Source organism: Vicia villosa, unplaced genomic scaffold (genome assembly GCF_029867415.1).
Source record: "Vicia villosa cultivar HV-30 ecotype Madison, WI unplaced genomic scaffold, Vvil1.0 ctg.000655F_1_1, whole genome shotgun sequence".
NCBI lineage: Eukaryota > Viridiplantae > Streptophyta > Magnoliopsida > Fabales > Fabaceae > Vicia > Vicia villosa.
This window is the reverse complement of record NW_026705293.1, coordinates 599,819-622,523: the sequence shown is the minus strand read 5'-3', so window position 1 is coordinate 622,523 and position 22,705 is coordinate 599,819. Positions and strand designations below refer to the sequence as shown.

Here is a 22,705-nt window from a genome sequence, read left to right as displayed (position 1 = left end):
AAACTCTCCACTATAATTATCAAAACCCTTCACTATAAATATCAAGCAATATGCAATGGATATGCAACAATCAAAACGTTTCAAAACCCTTCTCTTTTTTCTGACAACATTTTTTATTTATTTAATTGACAATTAAAATAAAAATAAAAAACAATATATGGTATGATCAAGAAAAGGGACGGTCAATTTTATCCTTAGGTTTTATATTTTTCTTTTTTTGGTAGACCTTTTTTATTTCTATTTCTTAAATATAGGAAATTAAAAAGTTTTTTATTATAAATCGAATATTTATCTAATGAAGAGAGAATTTTTTTATTAGACTTTTGCATATAAATAGTTTTCAATGTACACTTGACTACAATTACTTCCTACAAAATAATTTGACCACAGTTATTTGAAATATTAATACATACATGTTTTTAAGTACTTTTTAAATATTTATTACAATATTCCTAAAAGATGTGGTTTTCAAATTTACTTTCATGATCGCTTTAGATTGGAAAGATATTTGATTTTAATTTGTTTTGGGATAACTTTGTGAAACGTGTGAAAGCCACAAATGTCTCATCTTTGCTACGTAAGAAGATGGTCCAACGAAATCTTGAGTAATCATCTACAATAATAAAACCATAATAATTTCCTTCTAGACATTCGATCCGTGAGGGATCAAAGAGATACATGTGGAGAACATCATAAGGATATTATTCACCCAATTGCAATATATTTAGATTTCCAAAAAACATTCATCAACACACCAATTATAATCAATCATATCACCATGAAATTACACTAGAAATCTTCCAATCATGTTATATTAATGTATATATATATGCATTATGGTACAAATTCGTCATCGGATTAACCCATTTGACCGATCTAATCATCAATGAGATACGTCTCTGCCATCACCAATTCCACACAATAGGAATTATGTCATCCACTGATCCAAAACATCACCGAGATTCAGCCACCAAAATGAGTATGAATGCATGCAAAACATATGACTTACTTACTACCATCACCGATCACAATGAACAAAATCATCTCACGCCATATCGCCGAATTTAGTATGTTCATATTCAGCACCATTCAATCATCACGTCATACATCATCATAACAATCACACAATAACAACACAATCGTATCATCACCACATTACTACATGTTACAATCGACAATATATGTACATAATGTATAACTTCACCAAAAATAATAAAATCGAGTTTTAAAATAAAATCGAGCCAATGCTCATCACACTATTTAATTATTTGGAAAACACACTAAGTGTAATCGGTTACCTTAACGATTACACCCGTTCTGCAACAACAACTTCGCTTTTGGCAGCAATTCAGTTCCTCCAACTCAATCCAAATCGTACCAATTCGATTCTAACACTAATACAAAGCCAATTTTTGAGATTTCACATAAAATTATCTGGCAGCAAGTCTATCTAACATCACCAATCATTCACAAACATTCAATTGCATACGATCTATAAAATTGAACCCTAAACTTCAAAACCCCAAAACCTAACATACATCCCAATTGAAACAAACAATACACAAATTCAATCCTATCATTTATGAACCGATAATAGATGATAATTGGAAGAGTCCCCCCTTACCTTTGCAAAAGTCTTGGTTTTTCATCTTCCTCTTCCCAAGCTCTTTCACGTTTTTCTCTTCTCTTCTTCTTTTCTCCATTTTTGCTTCTAATTTCCAATTTCCTTATTTTTCTTCTTGTATGAAAAATAGAATATAACTTTCGTTAAGGCCTAATAACCTTATTTCTCAATTTCTTCCTATTAATCCAATAAAATTCCAAATAGTCCACTAATTAATTTAAATTCTAATTAAATTAATAAATGAAAAATACGGGGGCATCGCCATCAACCTGTTTTCCATACTCTTTTTAATAAAACCTTGACTTTTGTCGAGTGACCTTTTAAACTCTTTTGTACACTTGCACTCTTTTTTCTTTAAAATTGTTTTCAATAAAAATATTTTTTCAAAACTCTTGAGCAGAACTACAAATGCTCTGACTTCTCCATTGCACTAAGGAGGTATGTAGGCACAAGATGTTATGTCTTGCCGAACAAACTTTTGTAAATATCATTTCTTCTTTTATTTCTTTCTTTTTTAGCAAACAAAAATGGTTTTACCATAACACAAATTTTGAAAAGGTTCTTGTGGAGTACCACAGATGTAAGGGTGCTAACACTTTCCCTTTGCATAACCAACCCCTGTATCCATATTTTCTCATTGTGGGTTTTTTCGAGTTTTTTCTCTTTCCTCTTTTGGAAACAATAAAGTTCGGTGCGATTCTTGCTTTTTATGAGTTAAGTTAATCAATGACTTAACCTAAAATTTTCCGCCGCTACGATAAGAATTTAAAGAAAATAATTTTCTTAAACACAATGCATATTAATATATAAAAAGTGGCCCAGTCAAAATTTTCATTCTCTATTTTACTATTTGAAATAATTAAACATAAATTACGTGTTTGGTTAGTTCTAAGTTATTTGTCATGCATTCTATTTTTTAAAAAGTTATCATCAAAAGTATTTGGTCCGTAGGATGGCCTAATCGGTCAAATGTTTCAAGCCCCTCTCGGTGGCAGTTACAGAGGATCAAACTGTGGTCCTCCTAATCGAGTTTAGTGTTTATCACCACTGAACCAACTAACGGCCTGATTTTTTCTTGTCTTATCTAATTTTTTTTCAATAAGCAATTGTATTAAGAAATCGCACTAGGGGTGCAACCCTTACAACACACACAACATTACAAATCATTAAAACAAGCCAATGGTAACTTGAACATGATTACATTTTGGTAAATCGTTTCCTAATGAAGCATGACTTCAGATTATAGTTGATTTAATTTTTTTATTTAATTGTGACACCCTTGTGTAAATGTTTTACTCTGATTATTTTATTAATTGTCGCGAGGTTTAGAAGGGTGTTACAATAGTAGTATCAGAGCATAGTCGATCGTTGTGACCAGAGTCTTGGTGTCAAATATTCCCTTGTATGTGAATAGTGCGAGTTATCAGTGTCGATACTTTTGGTGCTAATGGAATTGTTTTGTGATTAGCAGAACAATGGGTGAAAGAGGAGAAAGAAACGATGATGCTATCGCTGAGGCTTTGGGCATGATTGCTCGTGTGCTGGGAGGAAATGCTGATGGAGCTGGGATCGGTGCTGACAGGTAATTGGGGAGTTTTGAGAGGAACAATCCTCCATTATTCAAGGGAACTCACGATCCAGAAGGTGCTCAGAAGTGGCTGAAGGAAATTGAAAGAATCTTCAGAGTCATTGATTGTGCTGAGAACCTGAAAGTGAGGTATGGTACTCCATTTTCATTTGTTAAGGAGTGCTAAATTAAATACTTCAATTTTTTTTACCCCTAAATCCCCTTTGTCAAAAGGTAAAATTACATTCTTCCAACTTACCCAAAGAATCTTCCTCTTCTCTTCCACCCTATCCCCAAACAAAAAATTGCGTTGGATCCTATTAAACTCTTTCACCTCCTTCTTTGGAATTTTGTAAAAAGACATAGTGAATATGGTCAAAGAAGAAATAATAGACTTCAATAGAGTAATCCTACCTCCCAAATTGAGGAAGCGGTTTTTACAACCCCCCAACCGATTCTTCATTTTCACCAATAGAGGATTCCAAGTCGTATCCTTCCTAGGATCAAAACCAATGGGAATACCAAAGAAATAAAATTTTCTCTCCTCCACTTTACAAGAACCGGTGCGGCTTCCAAAAACGGACCCCTTGAATTAATACCTATCAATTTAGTTTTATGACAATTAATTCCAAGGTCCGACACAATTTCAAATGCCCGAATCACCGTCTTAATCGCCCAAACATGCTTCCACGTCTCTTCTCCCACAAGTAAAGTATCATATGCAAATTGAAGATTTTCCACCTAACAAGAACCTTTTATGGATAAATCCCGAACGTCAATGAATTTCCTCACTAACCCCAAAAGACCTTCCGCATCTAAAACATAAAGAAAAGGTGAGAGGGGGTCACTCTGTCTCAACCCTCGGATCACTTCGAATTCTTTGGTACAACCACCATTAACAAGAACCGACATCCTACTATTAAAAACCAATAAATCAATCCATCCCATCAATCTTCCCCCAAAACCCATCCTTTCCATCATATACCGCCAATAACTTCAACTAACTTTATCATAAGCCTTCTCGAAATCCACTTTAAAAAGCACACAATATCTTTCTTATTTTCTATCATAATCCACCACTTCATTCGCCACAATAAGGAAGAAGATTAACACAATTTAGTTCGCTACTTCTTGGTGTATATGGATTATGTGAAATGCAATAATCTTTGATAATGTTTCTTATAGTTTTGATAAGGTGTATTTCAATATTTTGTATTTTTTTTTAGTTGATTAGGTAGTTCTAATCCGCTTTCGCCTCCTAGTTTCTACGATTGGTATAAAGTACCAATGGATTGTTTCAATCATGTGTAGCTTCTTTGTATTATAATGGTTGCACCCATAGTGCGAGTTCTTATAATCAATTGCCTATTAAAAATAAAGTACTTTGTTGTCATCAAAACTCAAGGAGTATTAATAGATTTGTTCTTACGACAATTTATTTGATTAAATTCTTTGATAAATTATGTGCGAGATTTAGGGTGTAACAGGGTAGGAGAAGGGTTATATATGATAGACGATATTGGGTTCGAACAACTTGGAATGAACACTTCTTAAACAATAAATATGATTCTTCAGCTTTGGATATTTGACTTGAATAGAAAAACATACATTATTTTCTTATTTAAATTTTCTAAGATGGATAAATTGTAAAACTAAAATAATTAATAATTTTTTATTTTAACAAATTTTAATTTTGGAATTGTTATAATAGATATGCATTTTATTATTTAATTAATAAATTAATGATAGATACAACTCATTTTACATTCTAAAATGAATTTTTCATTTAAACTAAATCATTATTTTTTTATATATTAAAAGAAAATCCATAAATTTGAGATGATTAACATTACATTTAAAAATCATCAAAAAAAATAACAAAAGTATAGGCCGGTTCCTTTTAACTTTTAAAAAAATGAACTTTTTTATTTTAAAAGTATTTTATAAAATAGTTTTATAAAATATTAAAAGTATTTTGAAATTTATTTTTAATAAATTGAGAGATTAATTTTGACGATTAATTTTATAAAATATATTAAAAGTACTTTATTTATAAATATATGTAACTCAAAAGAACTTTTAATGAAAACCTATTTTAAAAATGTTTACAAATTTAAGAAATTTTAATATCCAAAATAATAATAAAAAATATTGAAATATTTAAAATAATTATTTAAAATATGTTTTTAGCAATTATTTGTAATTTTTAAAGAAGAAAAATATACAAGACCATACAAATTATTTTTAAACATTTGAAACGAAAAAAATATACACGAAAAAATTTAAAAAAAATAGCTGAAACAAATTAGAGCTATATATGATATTAATTCATTATTTTCCTTAAAAAAACAAATTTTAAAAGTGTAACAAACTAATCCTATAAAATCCGCCTTCTATCTAGATTAAATATTTGGCATTCAATCATAAAATAATAAAATAATATTTGCAATTAGTGTAACAAACTATTCCTATAAAATTAGTGTAACAAACTATTCCTATAAAACGAGTGTAATAAAATTTTTGGTAGACTTACTAAAATACTAAATAATAAATACGTTTAGTATTTTTTATTCAATTTTATAAACCAATTTTTTTTTAAATTTATTTTAAATTATACGTGAGGTAACAACGGCAAACACAGTGTGAAAAAAAATGGTTACATAATTTAAAAGTCAAATCAATAGATTTCAATTATTTATAATCTTAATTCCAAATCTCTTTAACAAACTTTTCCTTAAAAAAATAACAGCCTTTATCTAACTAATCTACCTATTTAATGGAGAACTACACCATTATAATTCATTCTTTAGACTCATTTTGATATAAAAGGTCACAAGAAAAACCTAATTCAGATAGTTACTACTCTTATACAGTAAAATGAATCCATCCAAAGCAACGTTGTCACCAATATCAAATTCAAAGAAAAACCTTGATTACAAAAACAAAGGTGAAAATATAAGTTACACAAGTAACAACATGATACTCTTAAAAACCGCAATGAAAAACTCAATGAAGAACAAAGGAGGGTTGGAGGCTAAGCTTGCAAATAAAATGTTTATACAGTCCAAACGTGTATCGAGAACTCAATGTTTTCTTCGTCGTCAAAACTTTCAAACCAAGCCGTCTAGATTATCCATCATGTCTACCATACAAGAAGAAGACTCGTCTGTCTCACCAATGCAATCTAAGATAGACGAGGGTGAAAATATAAGATACACAAGTAACGACATTATACTCTTTAATACGGCAATGAAGAATTTAATGAAGAACAAAAGAGTGTTGGAGGCTAAGCTTGCAAATAAGAGGGCTATAGAGTCCAAACGGGTATCGACAACTCAATGTTATCTTCGTCGTCAAAACTTTCCAACTATGCCGTCTAAATTATCCATCATGACTACCATCCAAGAAGAAGACTCGTCCGTCTCACCAATGCCATCTAAGATACACGAGGGTGAAAATATAAGATACACAAGTAGCGACATTATACTCTTGAATACGGCAATGAAGAATTTAATGAAGAACAAAAGAGTATTGGAGGCTAAGCTTGCAAATAAGAGGGCTATAGAGTCCAAAAGGGTATCGACAACACAATCTTATATTCGCCGTCAAAACTTTCAAACCAAGACGTCTAGATTATCTATCATGCCAACTATCCAAGAAGAAGAAGAAGAAGACTTGCCCATCTCACCATTGCCGTCTAAGCTATGTTAAGTAAACTTAGGAAAGTTTTGATAATATCGGTACCGTCCTAACACCCTAAATTCCCTAAGTATGTGTGTTCGATTTGAATAACCATTATGCCGAGACCTCGAGTTCCAAGTTTTGAAGTAGCCTCTTAAGTAGTTTATACTAGCAGTCGGCACCATCTTAAGCACGTCTACGTTTGGAGGCCGATGAATATAAGTGAATGATCCTGAAAAATAACGAATGAATGTTCGATTAAATTGGAAAAAAAAGGAATACACCTTCTAAGTTAGGTGACCCTCACCCGGTCATTTAGCCCAACGGTTGTTGATTCTAAAAAAAAAAGTAACGCCCATTGTTAGTTAGTCCATTGGTCTCTGGTATTGGACTCGGTAGGGCGGATTACGGTCCGATCCCCCACAATTGCGATGGGTTATAAAAAGGGGTGTGCCACTTTTGTAACCAGAACCCTGTGCTAATGAAAAGGATCATAGTCGCTAACCGGTTTCCTTACTATGAATGTGTACGGATAACGGGCTTAATGTGATTGCGCTAGAATGAAAAGAGGTGAAAAAGAACAAAGAGTGTAGGTCGAGTTATAATGGCATAATTCGAATTGGGTTTGCATAGGAGGGAGTTTTTGTCTGCGAAATGCGGATATGTGTCACTACGGTATCCTTATTATCAATATCTATTACCTATCTATTTAGCACTAGCCTGGCAGCCTCGGGAGAGTTTGGTTTGTTTTTTTTTTTTCTAGTATGGAATCCTATGTAATGTGAAGATGAAATAAATTTGTAGAGTTTTATTGGTTAGCCACTTTATTTTTTTATTTAATTTTTTATTAAGCTTGCAAATGCAACCAACAACTTTCATTCATCGAATAAGCTTGGACATTGTTATGAAAGAGTGGACAAACCATATATAATAAATAATAGATGTTCCATCCTTAATGAAGTTATTCACCGAAAATTGAACTTTTAATTCTAACGGGAAAAAACTACAATAACTAACTAATGAATTTGAAGACTCCTCGTGCTAAAAGCCAATGCATATAAGTGATTCAAGAGTTCACTAATAAAATGCTGACAAATAGAACCGATGATATGCAGAATACTAGTTCGCACTCAACAACACAAACAGCATCACATATCGGGTGTGCTCGCGAAGCAGTTTAGTTAACTGGTTGTTGGTGTTGTTATTATTACCAACCAGTCTTACTAACAAAAGGAAAGGGGGAAGCACTTAATTGTAAAAGTAATTAACTTAAGCCACGGCGTGATGGCTGCCGTACGTTTGAGTGAGAATGCATGCTCACATATCGTAATAATCTTAACAACCTAATTAAGGTATATCATTCAAGTCAAAAATCTCAAGCACATAATAGGTAATTTGAATCCTTTGATATGAGTTTTGAATCACCACCATGATTACAATTTAATAACTTTACAAAGTAACTAAAGACAAACTCTTAAGTTGAAAGACAATGACTTTTTGAGGTTTTTAAATATCTCACACACAAGCTATCCAAACTACATGCAACATTAGATAAATAGATCCATAAATCGAATCGAACTGGACAACAGTACTTTCATTGCAATACTTCTAATTGAGTTCATTACAATTTTCTATAATCGAAATTCAGAACTTTTTTCTCAGTTTGTGAATAGATTTATCTACATCGTAGTTTGAGTTCTGTTCAAGCCACACGCTCTTCTCAATGTTTGAGCCAATCTTGTTGTCATTATGTCTGTTGATGTCCTTCTTTGACAGATTTAACTCTGCAAGTCCCTTTCTGGTTCATCCTCATTTCAATGCTTTTGATTTTCACCAATATTTCTCCTTTTATGTGCTGTCTCAAGAATGGGTAGAATGAATAGATGTGAGGGAATTGGATTGGATACAACAATAAGATGTATATATGTCTTAGTTGTTAGATTAAGACACAACGACTTTGCAAGCTAAATCTTTGTTTCACGGTACATTCGTCTCTCTTTCAGGTTCGCTGCATCTCGCATACACAATCCTGTTGCACACGGAGGTCGTGCATCGAAGTTTGTTGCAGGTGGAGTCGTGGAGGTCTTGGTTATGAGGTCGTGAATGAATGAGTGTTTTTGTGTGGAATTTTTTCTCAATGTGAGAATTGGTTTGTGATTCAGTGTGAGAGAATGAATACTTGGTGCAATCGGTGTGCCCTATGTGTAAAATTTTTTAGGTACTTATAGGTAAGAATTAGGTTTTAGAATTGAATCTTATTGCTTTATTTTGGAATGATTTTGTACAGATTGAAATTGATTTCATAGTTTAGGAAATTTTTGAGGTTGATTTGTATCTTTGAGGACCAGTTTGTGTAGAATACTAAAAGATTTGATTTTGTTCAGTTTGATCCTTCTTATTTTTGAATTTTTTTAGTGATTGGATAAATTAGAACAATTTGACAAAACTATTCCCAAGTTGTATTGATTTTTTTTTTATTATTTTGAGGTTAAAAATGAGTAAAAAGTAAATAATGCCAAGAAAATAATACATCTCGCAACAGAAAAATGAGTAAAAAGTAAATAATGATTGGCACCATAACTTGTTACACAAGAAAATAATACATCTCGCAACAGAAAAATAGTAATACATGTTTTGATATTAGATACAATGCCAAGAATGCCAAGAATGTTGTCATGTAACATGTTGTTGCCTATGGTCTATGCGAGGATGATTCTTGTAGGAAACATAAAGTCCAAGAGTCACATAAAGAATTGTTGCACAAGTGTAGATTAAACTTTGTTAATTTTCTTCATTATACCTCTTTGCCAAACTAGTTACAGCATGAGTAGTAGATAAATCTATGCCTTATTTTAATGTCCTTGTTGATTCGTTGACGCCCCTTTTCTTTGGAGGAGAAGTGTTAGTTGTGGCAGATCCTTCACTTTCTTGCTTGGTTTTGTTACGCTTTCATGTGATTTCAACATACATGGCTGCAACAAAAACAGCACAAGCAAAAGTAAGATGAAGAAGCCTTTTCTTCCTGCTGTTCACATTACAGTTGAGGCTGTTAGGTTCCAATCAGCTCATCAGTGTAAAACTAAACAGGATGCTTCTCAAGTCACAAACATGTGCAAGTTAAAGACTGAAGAATAATTTATATTCTTCTTATTAGCACATATCTAATTTTACCGCTTAGAGAAGCAAATTCGTCAACTATCAATATGATCTTACTAGTGGAATGAAACATAGAGTATACCTTTTTTCTGCCGCTTTCGCTTGATTCTTCAAAATCCTGACTTGCTTCCGTTGCAGATTGTTTTGATTTTAACACACTGTTGAGATTCTTTGTCAAATGTTGAATTTCTTTCTTGGAAGCATCACTTGTTACTTATCCTAAAGCATAGCTAAAAAAATGACTATAAATATTGAAAAATGATCAAATTGCTGAATCCTAAAATCATTTAAATACATCACTCATGCAAAATGTTGTGTGTGTCTCATGTATTGTTCCCTCCATTCCTTTTAACTTCAATTATTTGACTAATTTGTTAAGTAGATTAGATCAAGAAACTGAAGTTTCTTCTTATTCACTGATTGATGAGATATTGCAGGCAAGGAAAGCTTTGAGGTTATTGAAGGGAATTGTGAAGCTTCAAGCTATCATTCGTGGCAGAGCAGTAAGACGACAAGCTATTTGTAGTTGATCTTTAGTTCTCACTTCTCATCACAATGAAAGTTTATCAACGACTTTTTACTTACATATCACCCCTTGCAAGATTGGTTTTCAATCGAGATTACAGCTGTTTTGCAATCCATGATATTGCGGAGAATTGCAGCTTATGTGGCCTCAATAGAGATCACATTGCGATCACAGAGAGATAAATATATATGTTACTGTATCCCAGATGGCATTCATTGAAGATTTATACTTCTAATTCTATCAGTTTTAAGTCAAATCATTGCGGATTTGTTTGTTTTTACCAAAAGCCAGTACTGGAATGAGCAAAAAGTCAAGTATAATAATCAACAATTATCTCCAACCTTAAATGGTTTCTCAAGGCCTTAAAAAAAATCAAGCCAATCACGTTTGAAAGCAAAAGTTACATAAAATGCAATGCACTTTAATATTATCTATTGGTTATTGCCATTAGAGAGCAGCTAAGATACAAAGAAGCTACAACAACGTAAGTAACAGTTGGAAAGTACTAACATTAGAATTAGGAGCACGCCATAACGAGAACCTGCACTCTTAGTAACCTCTCTGTCCAAAGAAAGCCTATGTTATGACATAGAATTTAAATGTAAATAGCACAACCATACATTAACATATTAATCAAAATTTCATTACAATATATGTTGCAATTGAATATTACCAATTCTGGAGACAGCACATAAAAGTAGAAAAGAGATATTGGTGAAAATCAAAAGCAATGAAAATGATGATGAACGAGAAAGGGACTTACAAAGCTTGAATCCGTCGAGAAGGACATCAACACAAGGAATAACTACAAGACTGGTTCAAACGTTGAGAAGAGCCGGTAAATTGAACAGAACTTGTATTGGGCTTCAACAAATACGATTGACAAACACCAAGTCCCCAATAATAACAACACCAACAACCAGTTCACTAAACTGCATTACGGGTGTGCTCGCGAAGCTGATGTCCCCGACCCATATAGAGAAAATGATATGTGAAAACTAGAAATGTTTTACACTGTGAGCCTATTTGTTTAATATGGATTAATTGATTCATATCTATGTAACCTCCTTGATTTATATACATAGCAGAAGAAGTGCATAGGAGAAAAATATGATGACTTTGTGAATGGAAAGTTTCCTTAAAAATATAATTTAATAGGTACATTAAATATTCATACACCAAAACACACCTCTAACCCAAGCAAAAATTCAAACATTTCAAATTTCTAGCAATCAACTAACATCAAAATGCACCATAGTTATAGATTTCTCCAGTATTCGTAGGATCAACAACCGGACTGCACCACACAATAAAATAAACAAAAAGTAGAACTTTGATTACATGGAGAGCTCCTTGTGCATGAAGATAACTTCATAAACATTTGGTTCGTTTTAAGGCGGGTACTTTTGGCTCTCACAGTCTCTAGTACTTTTGAATGTTGCATAATATAATTTATAAATTGGAACTCACAGTCGTTGATGTTTTCTGTATTTGTGGAATTGTGGAACATTGAATGCTAAATGTTTTAAGCTGTGAGGAAAGACATTCTGGAGCAATGGTGGGATTGGGTGGAACAACCTTCGAACATTCAGAACAAGTATATGTTTCACATCTACTATTCGTTGATATCAAATTAATGTTAAAATGTTGAAGATTGGGAAAATTTGGGAGTATTTCTTTCAACGACCTGCACTCCCCCTTCAAGAAGCTAAGCCAAAAAGTAAGTTCCATGTGAGTCAAATTGTGAAACATGGGAAGTGGTTTCCAAGTCATCCCCCATATCTGGGTGAATTGGACACAATAAAACGTTAGAAATGTATACTCTATTTGATTTCTTATGAGCATATAGATTAAAAAATTAGTTAATTAATATATATACTCAATGCAAATAGTCATTATTCATTACGATAACATTCATACCTGTTCTATTTGCAAAATTCCCGTCTTACAAACCAAAGACATCGGAATATCAGTATTATAACAAACCCTTACTTTGACCAAACTAGGTAAAGCATTCAAGTTTTCCATGGGATCAATTGATTTCTGGAAGGTGTATGATTTTGCATTCAAATCTTCTAGAATAGGGCAGCCATATAGAAACTTTGCAAAATATTTAGGAGATTTGAAATCAACATAATTCAAATGAAGAGTTTTGAGACAAGGAAAATTCACTTGATCAAAATCCCACATTTTTAGGTTCTTCAACCTAAGAACCTGAAGCATCTTACAGCTGAGAATGCAAGGAGGTAATTTGATACAAAGTGATTTACCAGACAAGTCGAAGTTAAGATTCTTGACTCCTCGTTGCACCACAAATTTAAAAATTCTATTCAATTCTCTTTGTTTGAAGCGAGAATAGAAGTATAATTTCAAGGTAAACGATTGGATCGAAGTCTTTTGGTCTCGCAAAGAGAACATGATTGAATAAACAAACTTGCGAAATATCTCAAAGTCATTGAATTCCTTGTCATCGAAGTTAAGAATAAGGACAGAGAGCCATACCGGTTTCCATCTCTTTGAGAGAATCATTGTGGTTGCAGCGGATTTGGTTGGAAGGAAGGAGAGAATGTGGCAGAGAATTGACTCCGGCAAGTCGCTAATTCTATCCTCCGTAGGACGGCCAGAAGACATGATCTGTAATTGTGAATGTTGCAAGAAAAGAAGGGGAGAGGATTATCAGCATATCTGCAACAATATATAGGGTTTTCTGTTGGAATTAGGGTTTGGGCTACGACTTGTTTCATTAGCTTCACTTTTTCTACAACCCGAAGATTTTTTTTTGCTTTATACCACCGGTTTATACCCGAAGATTTAAAACACCCCTCTTATTAAGTTAAAAATTTGATATGAGAGCTAATAAAAGCAATAAGCTAAAGGGTTTTAATAAAAAACCGGAAAATAAAAAATATTATCCAGCTTTTTCGGTAGGTTTTCCGCCTTTTCCATTTTGGTGTCCACTAAAATTTCACTATTCATTTATTTACTTTTATTTTGAAAGAATGTGACATCTATTCAGTTCCTCCTCAGATTTCAACTTGTCACAGGGCTTTTCTTCTCATTCTCACTTCAAACCCATCCGCTTTAATGAAAACTTCTTCATCTCTTTTCCTCAAATTAATCTATTTTCCTCGATTTTTTTTACTGCACAACGTTTCAATTATTTTCGGTGCAACAAGAGTGTACAGTTTTGGATCTAAAGGTTTGGAGGGGGTTTTGTTATGTTATTTACTTATTTGTAATAGGTTTAGGATGTGCTTCAATTCCCAATTGTGGTGGTTGCCATCATGGTTTACTAACAGTTCCGCCATAGTTTCTTGGTTTTGAGAAATCTATCCTTAAAGAGGAGAGAGGGTTACCTTACAAATACATTGAGGTTTTGGTCTCTTATAATGTATTAATTTGTTTTAGGAATTAACCATAATTTTTATATTATTTTTGGTTGATTTATTGTCGTTGAAAGGTGGAAAGGAACTGTTTCATTTGTTGTCGGATGCTGCCAAGGGATCGTGCATATCGGTGTCAATGGATGGAGTTCCCAGGTAATTCTTTTGAAATTTCATCTTAGTTTTTCATTTTAAGACAATTAAGTGAGTGTTTGGTTGAAGATAATATATCCCATAATATATAGACTGTTGATTTGCGGATAATATAGCCCATCTTACTTTGGAGATTCAACCTAAGAAGTAAACTTTTATTATAGAAGATATTAGGATGTCAAGAACCTAATGGTCTATAACAAAAGTAAATCAGACTTAACTTAACTTTCAATGCTTTTTGAGGCTTTTGACATCAATATTTGTTGTTTTGGATTTTGAGACTGGGGGGATCTTTTTGAAAAACCGTGAGAGTAGATGAAATCTTGTTTTATTTTATTTTCATTTTAACTATTTCAAGATCTTTTTTGAGTAAAAGAATTAACATTACTAATTGGCCATTTTGGAGTTTACTAATCACGAGCCTTATTTGCTATTTTGCTTCTTAATTTGTCATTATCATCAATATTTTTTGGTGGTCTAGACATGGTTGCTTTGGATCTTAGTATATGAATTTCATCTAACATTTTTACATATTGAGTTGCAGATTTGAAAGTCGCATGGAAGATAGGAATCTATTGTAGTTCTAGACCTCTGCTCACAAGATGGCGAAAGATACCTTAAGCAGTGGTGAAGCTGCTGCAATAGTGTGTGCGGGACGACAACACTTGTTTTTGTCTCTAGTTTCATGTTTCTTTTTTCTTACTTATTTTTACTATTTTTCTCTCATTTAGTGAGATAGGTCTAGCACCCTGCATCAACACTTGTTTAATTATATTTGATCATGAATGCTTTTTATGATAATTGGGGAATCAAGAGTATCTACAGGTCTATTACTATATTATGTGAGTATTTTCTATTTTTCAAATACAAATTTCTATACTCCTAACTGGTATATATTGATATGTTATGTTCTCTTTCCAAATACTGATAATTAATGGCCATGTATTTTAGTGTTTAAGGAAAAATTAATATTGGGAGCTAACGGTCATGAAATTCATTTTCTTACTTTTGAAGTATACAGGGGATTAGTGAATTAACAAAATGGTACATACATTCTATAAAAGTCAACTGTCTTCCAGTTGAGGAGATTCTAGTTAATTTATACAGGGGATTATGAGTTCTTTAGCCAAGATGCTACTTTTTAACTATCAGAGGCTGATATTTAGTACCAAGTTCGGCTGCAAAATGAAATTATCAATCTTCTCATTTTGTGTAACTGATTTTCCATTGCTGCTATGTTGTTTTGTACAAATGGGTAGTGGTTTTACAACATTTTGTTATCTTGGTATCTGTTAAGAGTCCCACATCGGACAATATATGGCCTGAACATGTCCTTATAAGTGGGGGCAATCCTCACCCTACAAGCCGGTTTTGTAGGGTTGAGTTAGGCCTAACCACACTTCTTAACATGGTATCAGAGCCTCGTTTTAGATCCGGTGGACAACCTTCTATGGTTTCCGCTATTGGGCCACCCACCATTTATTTCCACGCTCCAGTTGTCTAGTCTTGGGCGTGAGAGGGTGTGTTAAGAGTCCCACATCGGACAATATATGGCCTGAACATGTCCTTATAAGTGGGGGCAATCCTCACCCTACAAGCCGGTTTTGTAGGGTTGAGTTACGTCTAACCACACTTCTTAACAGTATCGTCGTTTTCTTATAGATTTGATATAAGTTGGTTATCAATGATAGTCTAACTTGATTACTGTTTGATTTCTTTCTTATGTTTCTCCTTTCTAACACGACTTGTAGATCTTATACCACAATAGTTTTAAATTTCCAAAGTTCTCCTTAAGTTAAATTTTAATATTTTACGTTATATTCAATTTTTTATTGTTAAAAATTCCATTTAAAAGTGTGATATATAAGAATAAATACGAGTGTTTGTCTTGGAAGAATTTTATTTCATATTAGTTAGAAAAACTGATACTTGAAAAATTAAGAAAATTTAGCTAATAGCAATACATAAATTTGGATGGGGTTAAAAACCTCCGCAAAATCAATTTCTGTAACGGAAGTTTAAACACACTCAAATTAACCTCCGCAAAAAATACCAGCGTTTACGCATAACCTCTGCAAATAAACTACGGCACACGTATCTGTAGTATTTTATAAAACTGCCGCAAGTGAGTTGCGGAGGTCGAAAACCCCCTCAAAATTTAAATATAACCCCCGCTAAATAGCACATTTATTTTGTAGTGATGCAGCGTCGCATATGATCGAGAACAAGTGGGAAGTTGATGCTTTTTGATATATACTAATAAAGGACCCGTGCGTTCGCACGGGTCACGCAAAGTCAATATAAATATTATATAGTTATGGTTTAAAATGTATATAAAAAATATATAAATTAAGAGAAAGAAATCTTAAATGATGATTATCATATAAATATTAATTTAATTTATCAGATTGTAATTGTTGTCAAGGACATAGATAGAAATTATGTTAAAGAATATATGAGTATATGATGTAGTACACTTCACATAGAGACACGATTATATATCTTCCACGCCCCGCACCCATGGTTTTGTAGGGCGGATGCAAGGTTTTAGAAACAGTGTGTCCATTTATAAAAATATTTGTAACTTATTTCCGTTTATAAAAATAATTTTATCAATAGTTGACCTTTTTTGTAATTATAAAAATATTTGTAACTTTTTCCCGTTTATAAAAATAATTATATCAACAATAGACTTTTTGCAGTTTATAAAAATATTTATAAATTATTCTCGTTTATAAAAATAATTGTATCAATGATAGACTTTTTCCCGTTTATAAAAATATTTATAACTTATTCCCGTTTATAAAAATAATTGTATCAACCGTCAATCGTCGATTTTTTTCCGTTTATAAAAATATTTATAGTTTTTTCTATTTATACAAATACTTGTATCAATAGTTGACTTTAAACCGTTTATAAAAATATTTATAACTTATTACCGTTTATAAAAATAAGTGTACAACACTAAACTTTTTCCTGTTTATAAAATTTTTTGTCACATGATCTCGTTTATATAATTGAATTAATTAATTAATATTTTAAATGTATTTCGTAAAATTAAATATGATTATTATTATTAAATAATAATTAAAATTGTAGTATAAATGTCTAAACTCCATATAAATAAAAGTTTTTTCTTTATGAAATGACGCAAATAACCCACTTTTTAAATTAGTTTCCATTATTAAAAAACGATTCAATCTATAATTATGTTTTCAAAATTTTATTTTTAATTGGTGTAAAACTCTTGAATGCGAAGATTTTGTTCTTGGAAACGTGAGATAATTGGCAGGAAATAAATAAAAGATAGTATAAGGATTATAAGATTCTATAGGTTTTAATAACATAAATAAAAGGTAGTATTTTAGAATCATTGGTATTGACATAAAATATAAAAACATGATATTAGTACCTTGTAGAATGCAAAGTATCTTGTGGATAATAATTAGGATTGAAAAAAAATAAGTTAACTGTGTGGATTTATTTCTAAAATTTTTTTTTAGAGATATTATTATTATTATTATTGTATTTTAATTTTAAAAACATTATTTTTCTAATGCTTTATTTGTTTCGGTTAAGAAAACACATTGAAAGTAAAATAGAGTTCGTTTCAATTTCTTTTTCAATTGAGAAAAGTAAAAGTAGAATGAGAAACGTTTTTGCAGGTTTCCAATCAATTTTCAAAATAAAAATACGGCTACACACGTTTACTTTATGATTGGTTTTGAAGTCAAATTAATTGTAGATTTAATAAATAGTAAGAAATAATTAGAAATAATGACTATTTTGTGTAAATGTTAAATGTAATAATTATTTGAGAAATAATTCACTATATACTGGACGTGGATAAACTTCAATTCATTTTATACTGCAAGTGGTAGAAAATAATATATTAAGAGGATTTTCTAGCATTTTGTAGTTTAATTATTTTAGTTAGATTATTAAGAAATAAAATATTCTACTAATTTAATTTATAATTGAAACTATGAATAATTTATTTATTGAAAAAATCTTACTTTTTACCATAAATTACATTAATTATCTATCAAAAAATTGTCAATTTAATTGAGCTAATTACAAGAGATAGGATCAAATGACACCAAGGTGTCAAAATTTAATTTGACATCAAATCTCAACCGTTAAAAGAATAGATCCAACGGTTATATTAAATTAAATAAAATAATGAAAAAATATATATAGCCTATTTTTTTGCCTAAAAAATAGGTTATTTATATAACCGTTTGATCTATTCTTTTTAATGGTTGAGATTTGGTGTAAAATCAAATTTTGACACTTTGTTGTCATTTGATCCTATCCCAATTACAAATATTTCACTGGTGTAAAACTTAAATAAAAGGTACTATAATGACTATATTATTTTACAACCATCGGTATTGATAGATAATATAAAAAGTAGAATTAGAAACGTTTTTCAGATTAGCAATGAATTTTCAAAATAAAAACTAGTAACAAACCTGTGCGTTCGCACGGTTCTGGTATGGGACGCGCATTTATTTTAAATGTATATTTTTTTAATAGAAAATGTCCGGTACCCTTAAAAAGTAATAATTGAATGAATAGAAAAAAATCTGGAACCCGTGAAAAAATAATAATTGAATGTATAGAAAAATGTCTGGTACCCGTGAAAAATAATAGTTAAATGTTTAGAAAAAGGTCTGGTACCCATAAAAATATTTAGATCAATAAGGCAAGGCTATGGTAATATCTCCAAAAATAAATACTAAAAAATTTAGTAATATAAATAATTATAAAAACAACAAAATTTATTCCGTGTTTGGATTGATACATTAATTTTAAATATATTTAGTTTAGGATATTACAATTTTATATTCTTATTATTTATTACAGATGTTAAAGGTATTGCACTGACAGTGTAAAAAAGTTTTACAGTGTCATCCAATAGAAATAAATCGTTTTGCCATGTCATATAAATTTTTTTAAAATTACAGTCTGACTTGTCCTGATTCATGGTCGTGATTGGTTGACAGTGTAAAACTTTTTTACACTGTCAGTGCATCACCCATTTTCTCTTTATTACAAATCTGAAACATTTTTTTATTTATTAATTATGTACAATTGTATATGATTTTTCTCATAAGAAAATTTGTATTAACTATTTTAATTTTAAAAAAATTATCAAATTCAACCGTCGTATATAAATATTTAACATTTTTATTTTCATATATTTACAATCATATCTAGAACAAAAATTCTTAACATTATAAAGATTATTCTATTTATTAAAAAATTATCAATAATTATATTAATTTAGATTTAGAAATACTATCAATTTGAAATAACTATTATTGAATGATGAATGATGTGTTTCTCACTATCATAAATAAATACTATAAAATAAAATATATATAAAAAAAAGAGATTTGTATATAAAATAAGAAATAGAGAACATAATATTACTGATTATTAATTAGTGTTTAATTTTGTAATAATGATCATTAAGCATCATTTTATTTTGTAATGGATTTAAATATGTAAAATTGCTTCCATTAAATGCATAAAAATTTATGTTGTGCACCTGTACAATGATATTGATAAGGAATATAGATACAAAATAATTATCAGAATATATTATACTCCTATTTGTTATCAACATTATGACAATAGTATTATTTCTCTTTACGTGTATTGATTTATCAATGTGACATAAAAATATTTAAATTAAATAGTATGATTTTTCCCGCATATTTTTAATTTTCAATTAAGTTTGTTTTCATTATTATTCAATTTTATCTCAATGGCTTAATTTTCCTGTTTCATATAATTTGTATATTAAGAAAAAACAATAAAAAATTATTTTTATTATAAAGAGAAAGTCTATTTTAATCATTTTAAATAATTCTTAATTTACATTTAAAATAATATTTAATTTTTAAAAGTTAACTTAATTGTATTTATTACACCAATTGAATTTCATAACAGAAAAAATAATTTAATATTATTTTTAATTTAAGATACAATATTTTTAATAACATAATAATATTGAGAGGTATTAGACTTTTATAACTATAATTCAAAATAAAATTAAAATGTTATAGTATTACTTTTTAATCAAAATATAGTATCGAGAAAAGGAAACATATCTTTCTTGGGAGAGAATGAAAAGAAGATTTAAAAATAAAATATTGATGTGATTATACAAAAAGCAAACTGAGTGACTTGACATGTCATTATTACATACTATTACATATTCATCTTACACTTTTATCCAACAATTTAGTCATATTTTTTATCAGCCAATGTTATTATTATCTATTATTTATAACTAGTTGCAATTATGCAACATTTTTCTTATAATATATAATATTTCTATTAACATAATTTTTATCCACTACGCCAAAAAGCATTTTAGACAGCGCAGCTTAGACAGCGCTTTTGTACAAAAGCGCCGCTATAGGTTAAATAAAAAAAAACACGGAAACTGTATGAAACAAGCGCTGGTATAGGTCGACTTTAGATAGCGCTTCTGAAAGCGCTGCTAAAAGGGTAACATTAGCCAGCGCTTTTTAAGTAAATTAAAAAATAATAATTTGAAAGCGCTGCCTTAGGTTCACCTTAAAAAGCGCTTTTGAAAAGCGCTGCCTTAGTTTAACATTAGAAAGCGCTTACTAAAAAGCGCTGCCCTAGGGTTTATAAAATTGAAATTGAAAATTATATTCTCAGAAACCCTTTCTCGTTCTTTCTTTATTCCAAAACGAAACCTGTTCTTCCAAAACGAAAAAACCCTTTCTCCCAGAACGAAACCCCTTCTCCACAACCAAAAATCTGCTGAGAAAGCATTTTTGTTCTTCATCTTCATCTTCTCCCAAAACGAAAAACCCTTGCAACGGTTCTCCCATTGATTTCGCCGTTTCTTCTCCCAAACGATAAACCCTTCTGAATCTTACGAAATAGCTTTTGAATCCTTGAATAACCCCAAATTCGGACACGGCTTGGCTTGGATTCGTTCTCCCCTCACGTCTTCTTTGGCATTAGAGGTATCTTTGCTTTGAGTATTGTTCTTGTTCTTTTCTGCTTATTGTTATTGTCTCTATTAGAATAGAGTTAAGAAATTGTTTTTGCTTTGTTGTCGTGGATTTGTTGTGGTGTAATCATTGCTTTGTAATCAGAAAATTCAAAAGAAGATTCATAAATAGAACCACTATCTCTTCGCCGTGATTCTCTGTTGGATTTACGGGAAGCTCTTCTCTCCAAAGTGGGAGGTTGAGAATTGTTAAAAAGAGAAATATCGGCTGTAGCAGAAACTGCGGCAGTGCCTGTCAGCGGGTGAACCAAATTGTCTAAATTGTTTAAATTGCAACCAAAGTAGGGATTGTTTAAATTATCGTAAAAGGGACTTGCATGACCAAATTCCTCAACCGAAAACGACAGAGGAAACGAGCTTGATTCATGAGTTTCCAATTGCTGGCACTCTTGTTTGTGAATTTGCCTCCAGTGGATTATTTGACAATTCCCAGAGCTGCAAACCACTTACAGCTCAAATTTCAAGAAATAATAACCTTAACGTCAAACAGAAAATTCGATAAAATAGTTAGTTACCAGTATCTAACAAACTTGCATCTGGAGCAGCGAGTTTTAGCGGGAGCAGAACACCGAGCACAGTCATGATTCGGTTCATTATTCTTAGGAAAATAAAAAACTTGAGGTTGAGGGGGAATTACATCAGCAACAACCATTTTTTGTTCGGCTTTAAAGGCTTATTCAGCGGCCAATTGAGCGAGCAAAGCTATCCTATTTCTCTTCGTGGCAGTCTCACTCCATTTTCCAAGTAAGACGTAAGCCACCAAAGGGAGTACAACCAAGACCAGAAACAGGACAGGAATATCAGATTCACGCGGTTCGAGCATATCCCCACCAGCATACTCATTTCCAGTTTCCTCCCAAAATCACTTATCAGAATGAAATCCCCCTAAAAATCCAAGTAAACTTAAAATGCAGCATAAGCCATAAGCTACCATTCAAACCTGTCATGTTCAGCTACTTAAATTCAACAACAACAACCAACTTATTGCCTTATTTAGATAAATAGCTTAATTAAGTGCTTATAGAATAGAATACATCACATCAACAACTACAAGATGACAACAGTCAAAGATTGTTGTTATCTACAACTTTTCTCATTTGTTACAAGTGTCAATTTTATATCCTTTTGCTTATACATGATATTCTCATTTGTTACATGTTTTGACAGTTCCTAAACTGATTTATTTTGTCAATATTTCCTTTTGTATAACTTTCCGATCCTTTATTCTAGGCTTCTTTTCTTACAGGAGCTCAATAACCCGTGAGAAGTTTGAAGAGCTCTGTGAAGATATTTGGGAAAAATATCCTGTACCATTGAAAGAGTTTCTTGAGCATCCAGGCTTGTTAGCAGATCAAAGTTACAGGTTTGAATAGTCTTTTTTTCTTTCTTTGTTATAAGAGACACTTAAGTTTGTTCAAAGTTACAGGTTCCCAATCTTTATTATAAGAGACACTTAAGTTTGTTCTGAGTTAAAAAAATTATTGCTGAGTGGAAATTAATTGCATAGCTTTGTAGCATTCTTTGAAATTCATTGTTACATTTTACAATTCCT

At 31.2% G+C, this 22,705-nt stretch overlaps 2 protein-coding genes across 2 annotated transcripts; both read right to left on the bottom strand.

Annotated features, from left to right (window-relative positions):
* Positions 1–12,006: 12,006 nt before the first annotated feature.
* On the bottom strand, positions 12,007–13,185 carry LOC131630187 (F-box/FBD/LRR-repeat protein At1g16930-like). Its single transcript, XM_058900977.1, has 2 exons — positions 12,475–13,185; positions 12,007–12,336 (listed from the first exon to the last, which is right to left on the bottom strand). The coding sequence occupies exons 1-2, from the start codon at positions 13,183–13,185 to the stop codon at positions 12,007–12,009; spliced, it is 1,041 nt and encodes a 346-aa protein (XP_058756960.1).
* A 7,973-nt stretch (positions 13,186–21,158) lies between these two features.
* On the bottom strand, positions 21,159–21,988 carry LOC131630160 (ubiquitin carboxyl-terminal hydrolase 15-like). Its single transcript, XM_058900956.1, has 2 exons — positions 21,669–21,988; positions 21,159–21,588 (listed from the first exon to the last, which is right to left on the bottom strand). Exons 1-2 carry the CDS (start codon positions 21,803–21,805, stop codon positions 21,174–21,176), a joined length of 552 nt encoding a protein of 183 aa, XP_058756939.1. The 5' UTR covers positions 21,806–21,988; the 3' UTR covers positions 21,159–21,173.
* Positions 21,989–22,705: the final 717 nt, after the last annotated feature.

Coding starts and splice junctions, on each gene's coding strand:
- LOC131630187 (XM_058900977.1), bottom strand. CDS start 13,185: ATGTCTTCTGGCCGTCCTACGGAGGATAGAATTAGCGACTTGCCGGAG. Junction 12,337..12,474: donor GAATTTTGCAAATAGAACAG/GTATGAATGTTA, acceptor CAATTCACCCAG/ATATGGGGGATGACTTGGAA.
- LOC131630160 (XM_058900956.1), bottom strand. CDS start 21,805: ATGGTTGTTGCTGATGTAATTCCCCCTCAACCTCAAGTTTTTTATTTT. Junction 21,589..21,668: donor TGCAAGTTTGTTAGATACTG/GTAACTAACTAT, acceptor AGTGGTTTGCAG/CTCTGGGAATTGTCAAATAA.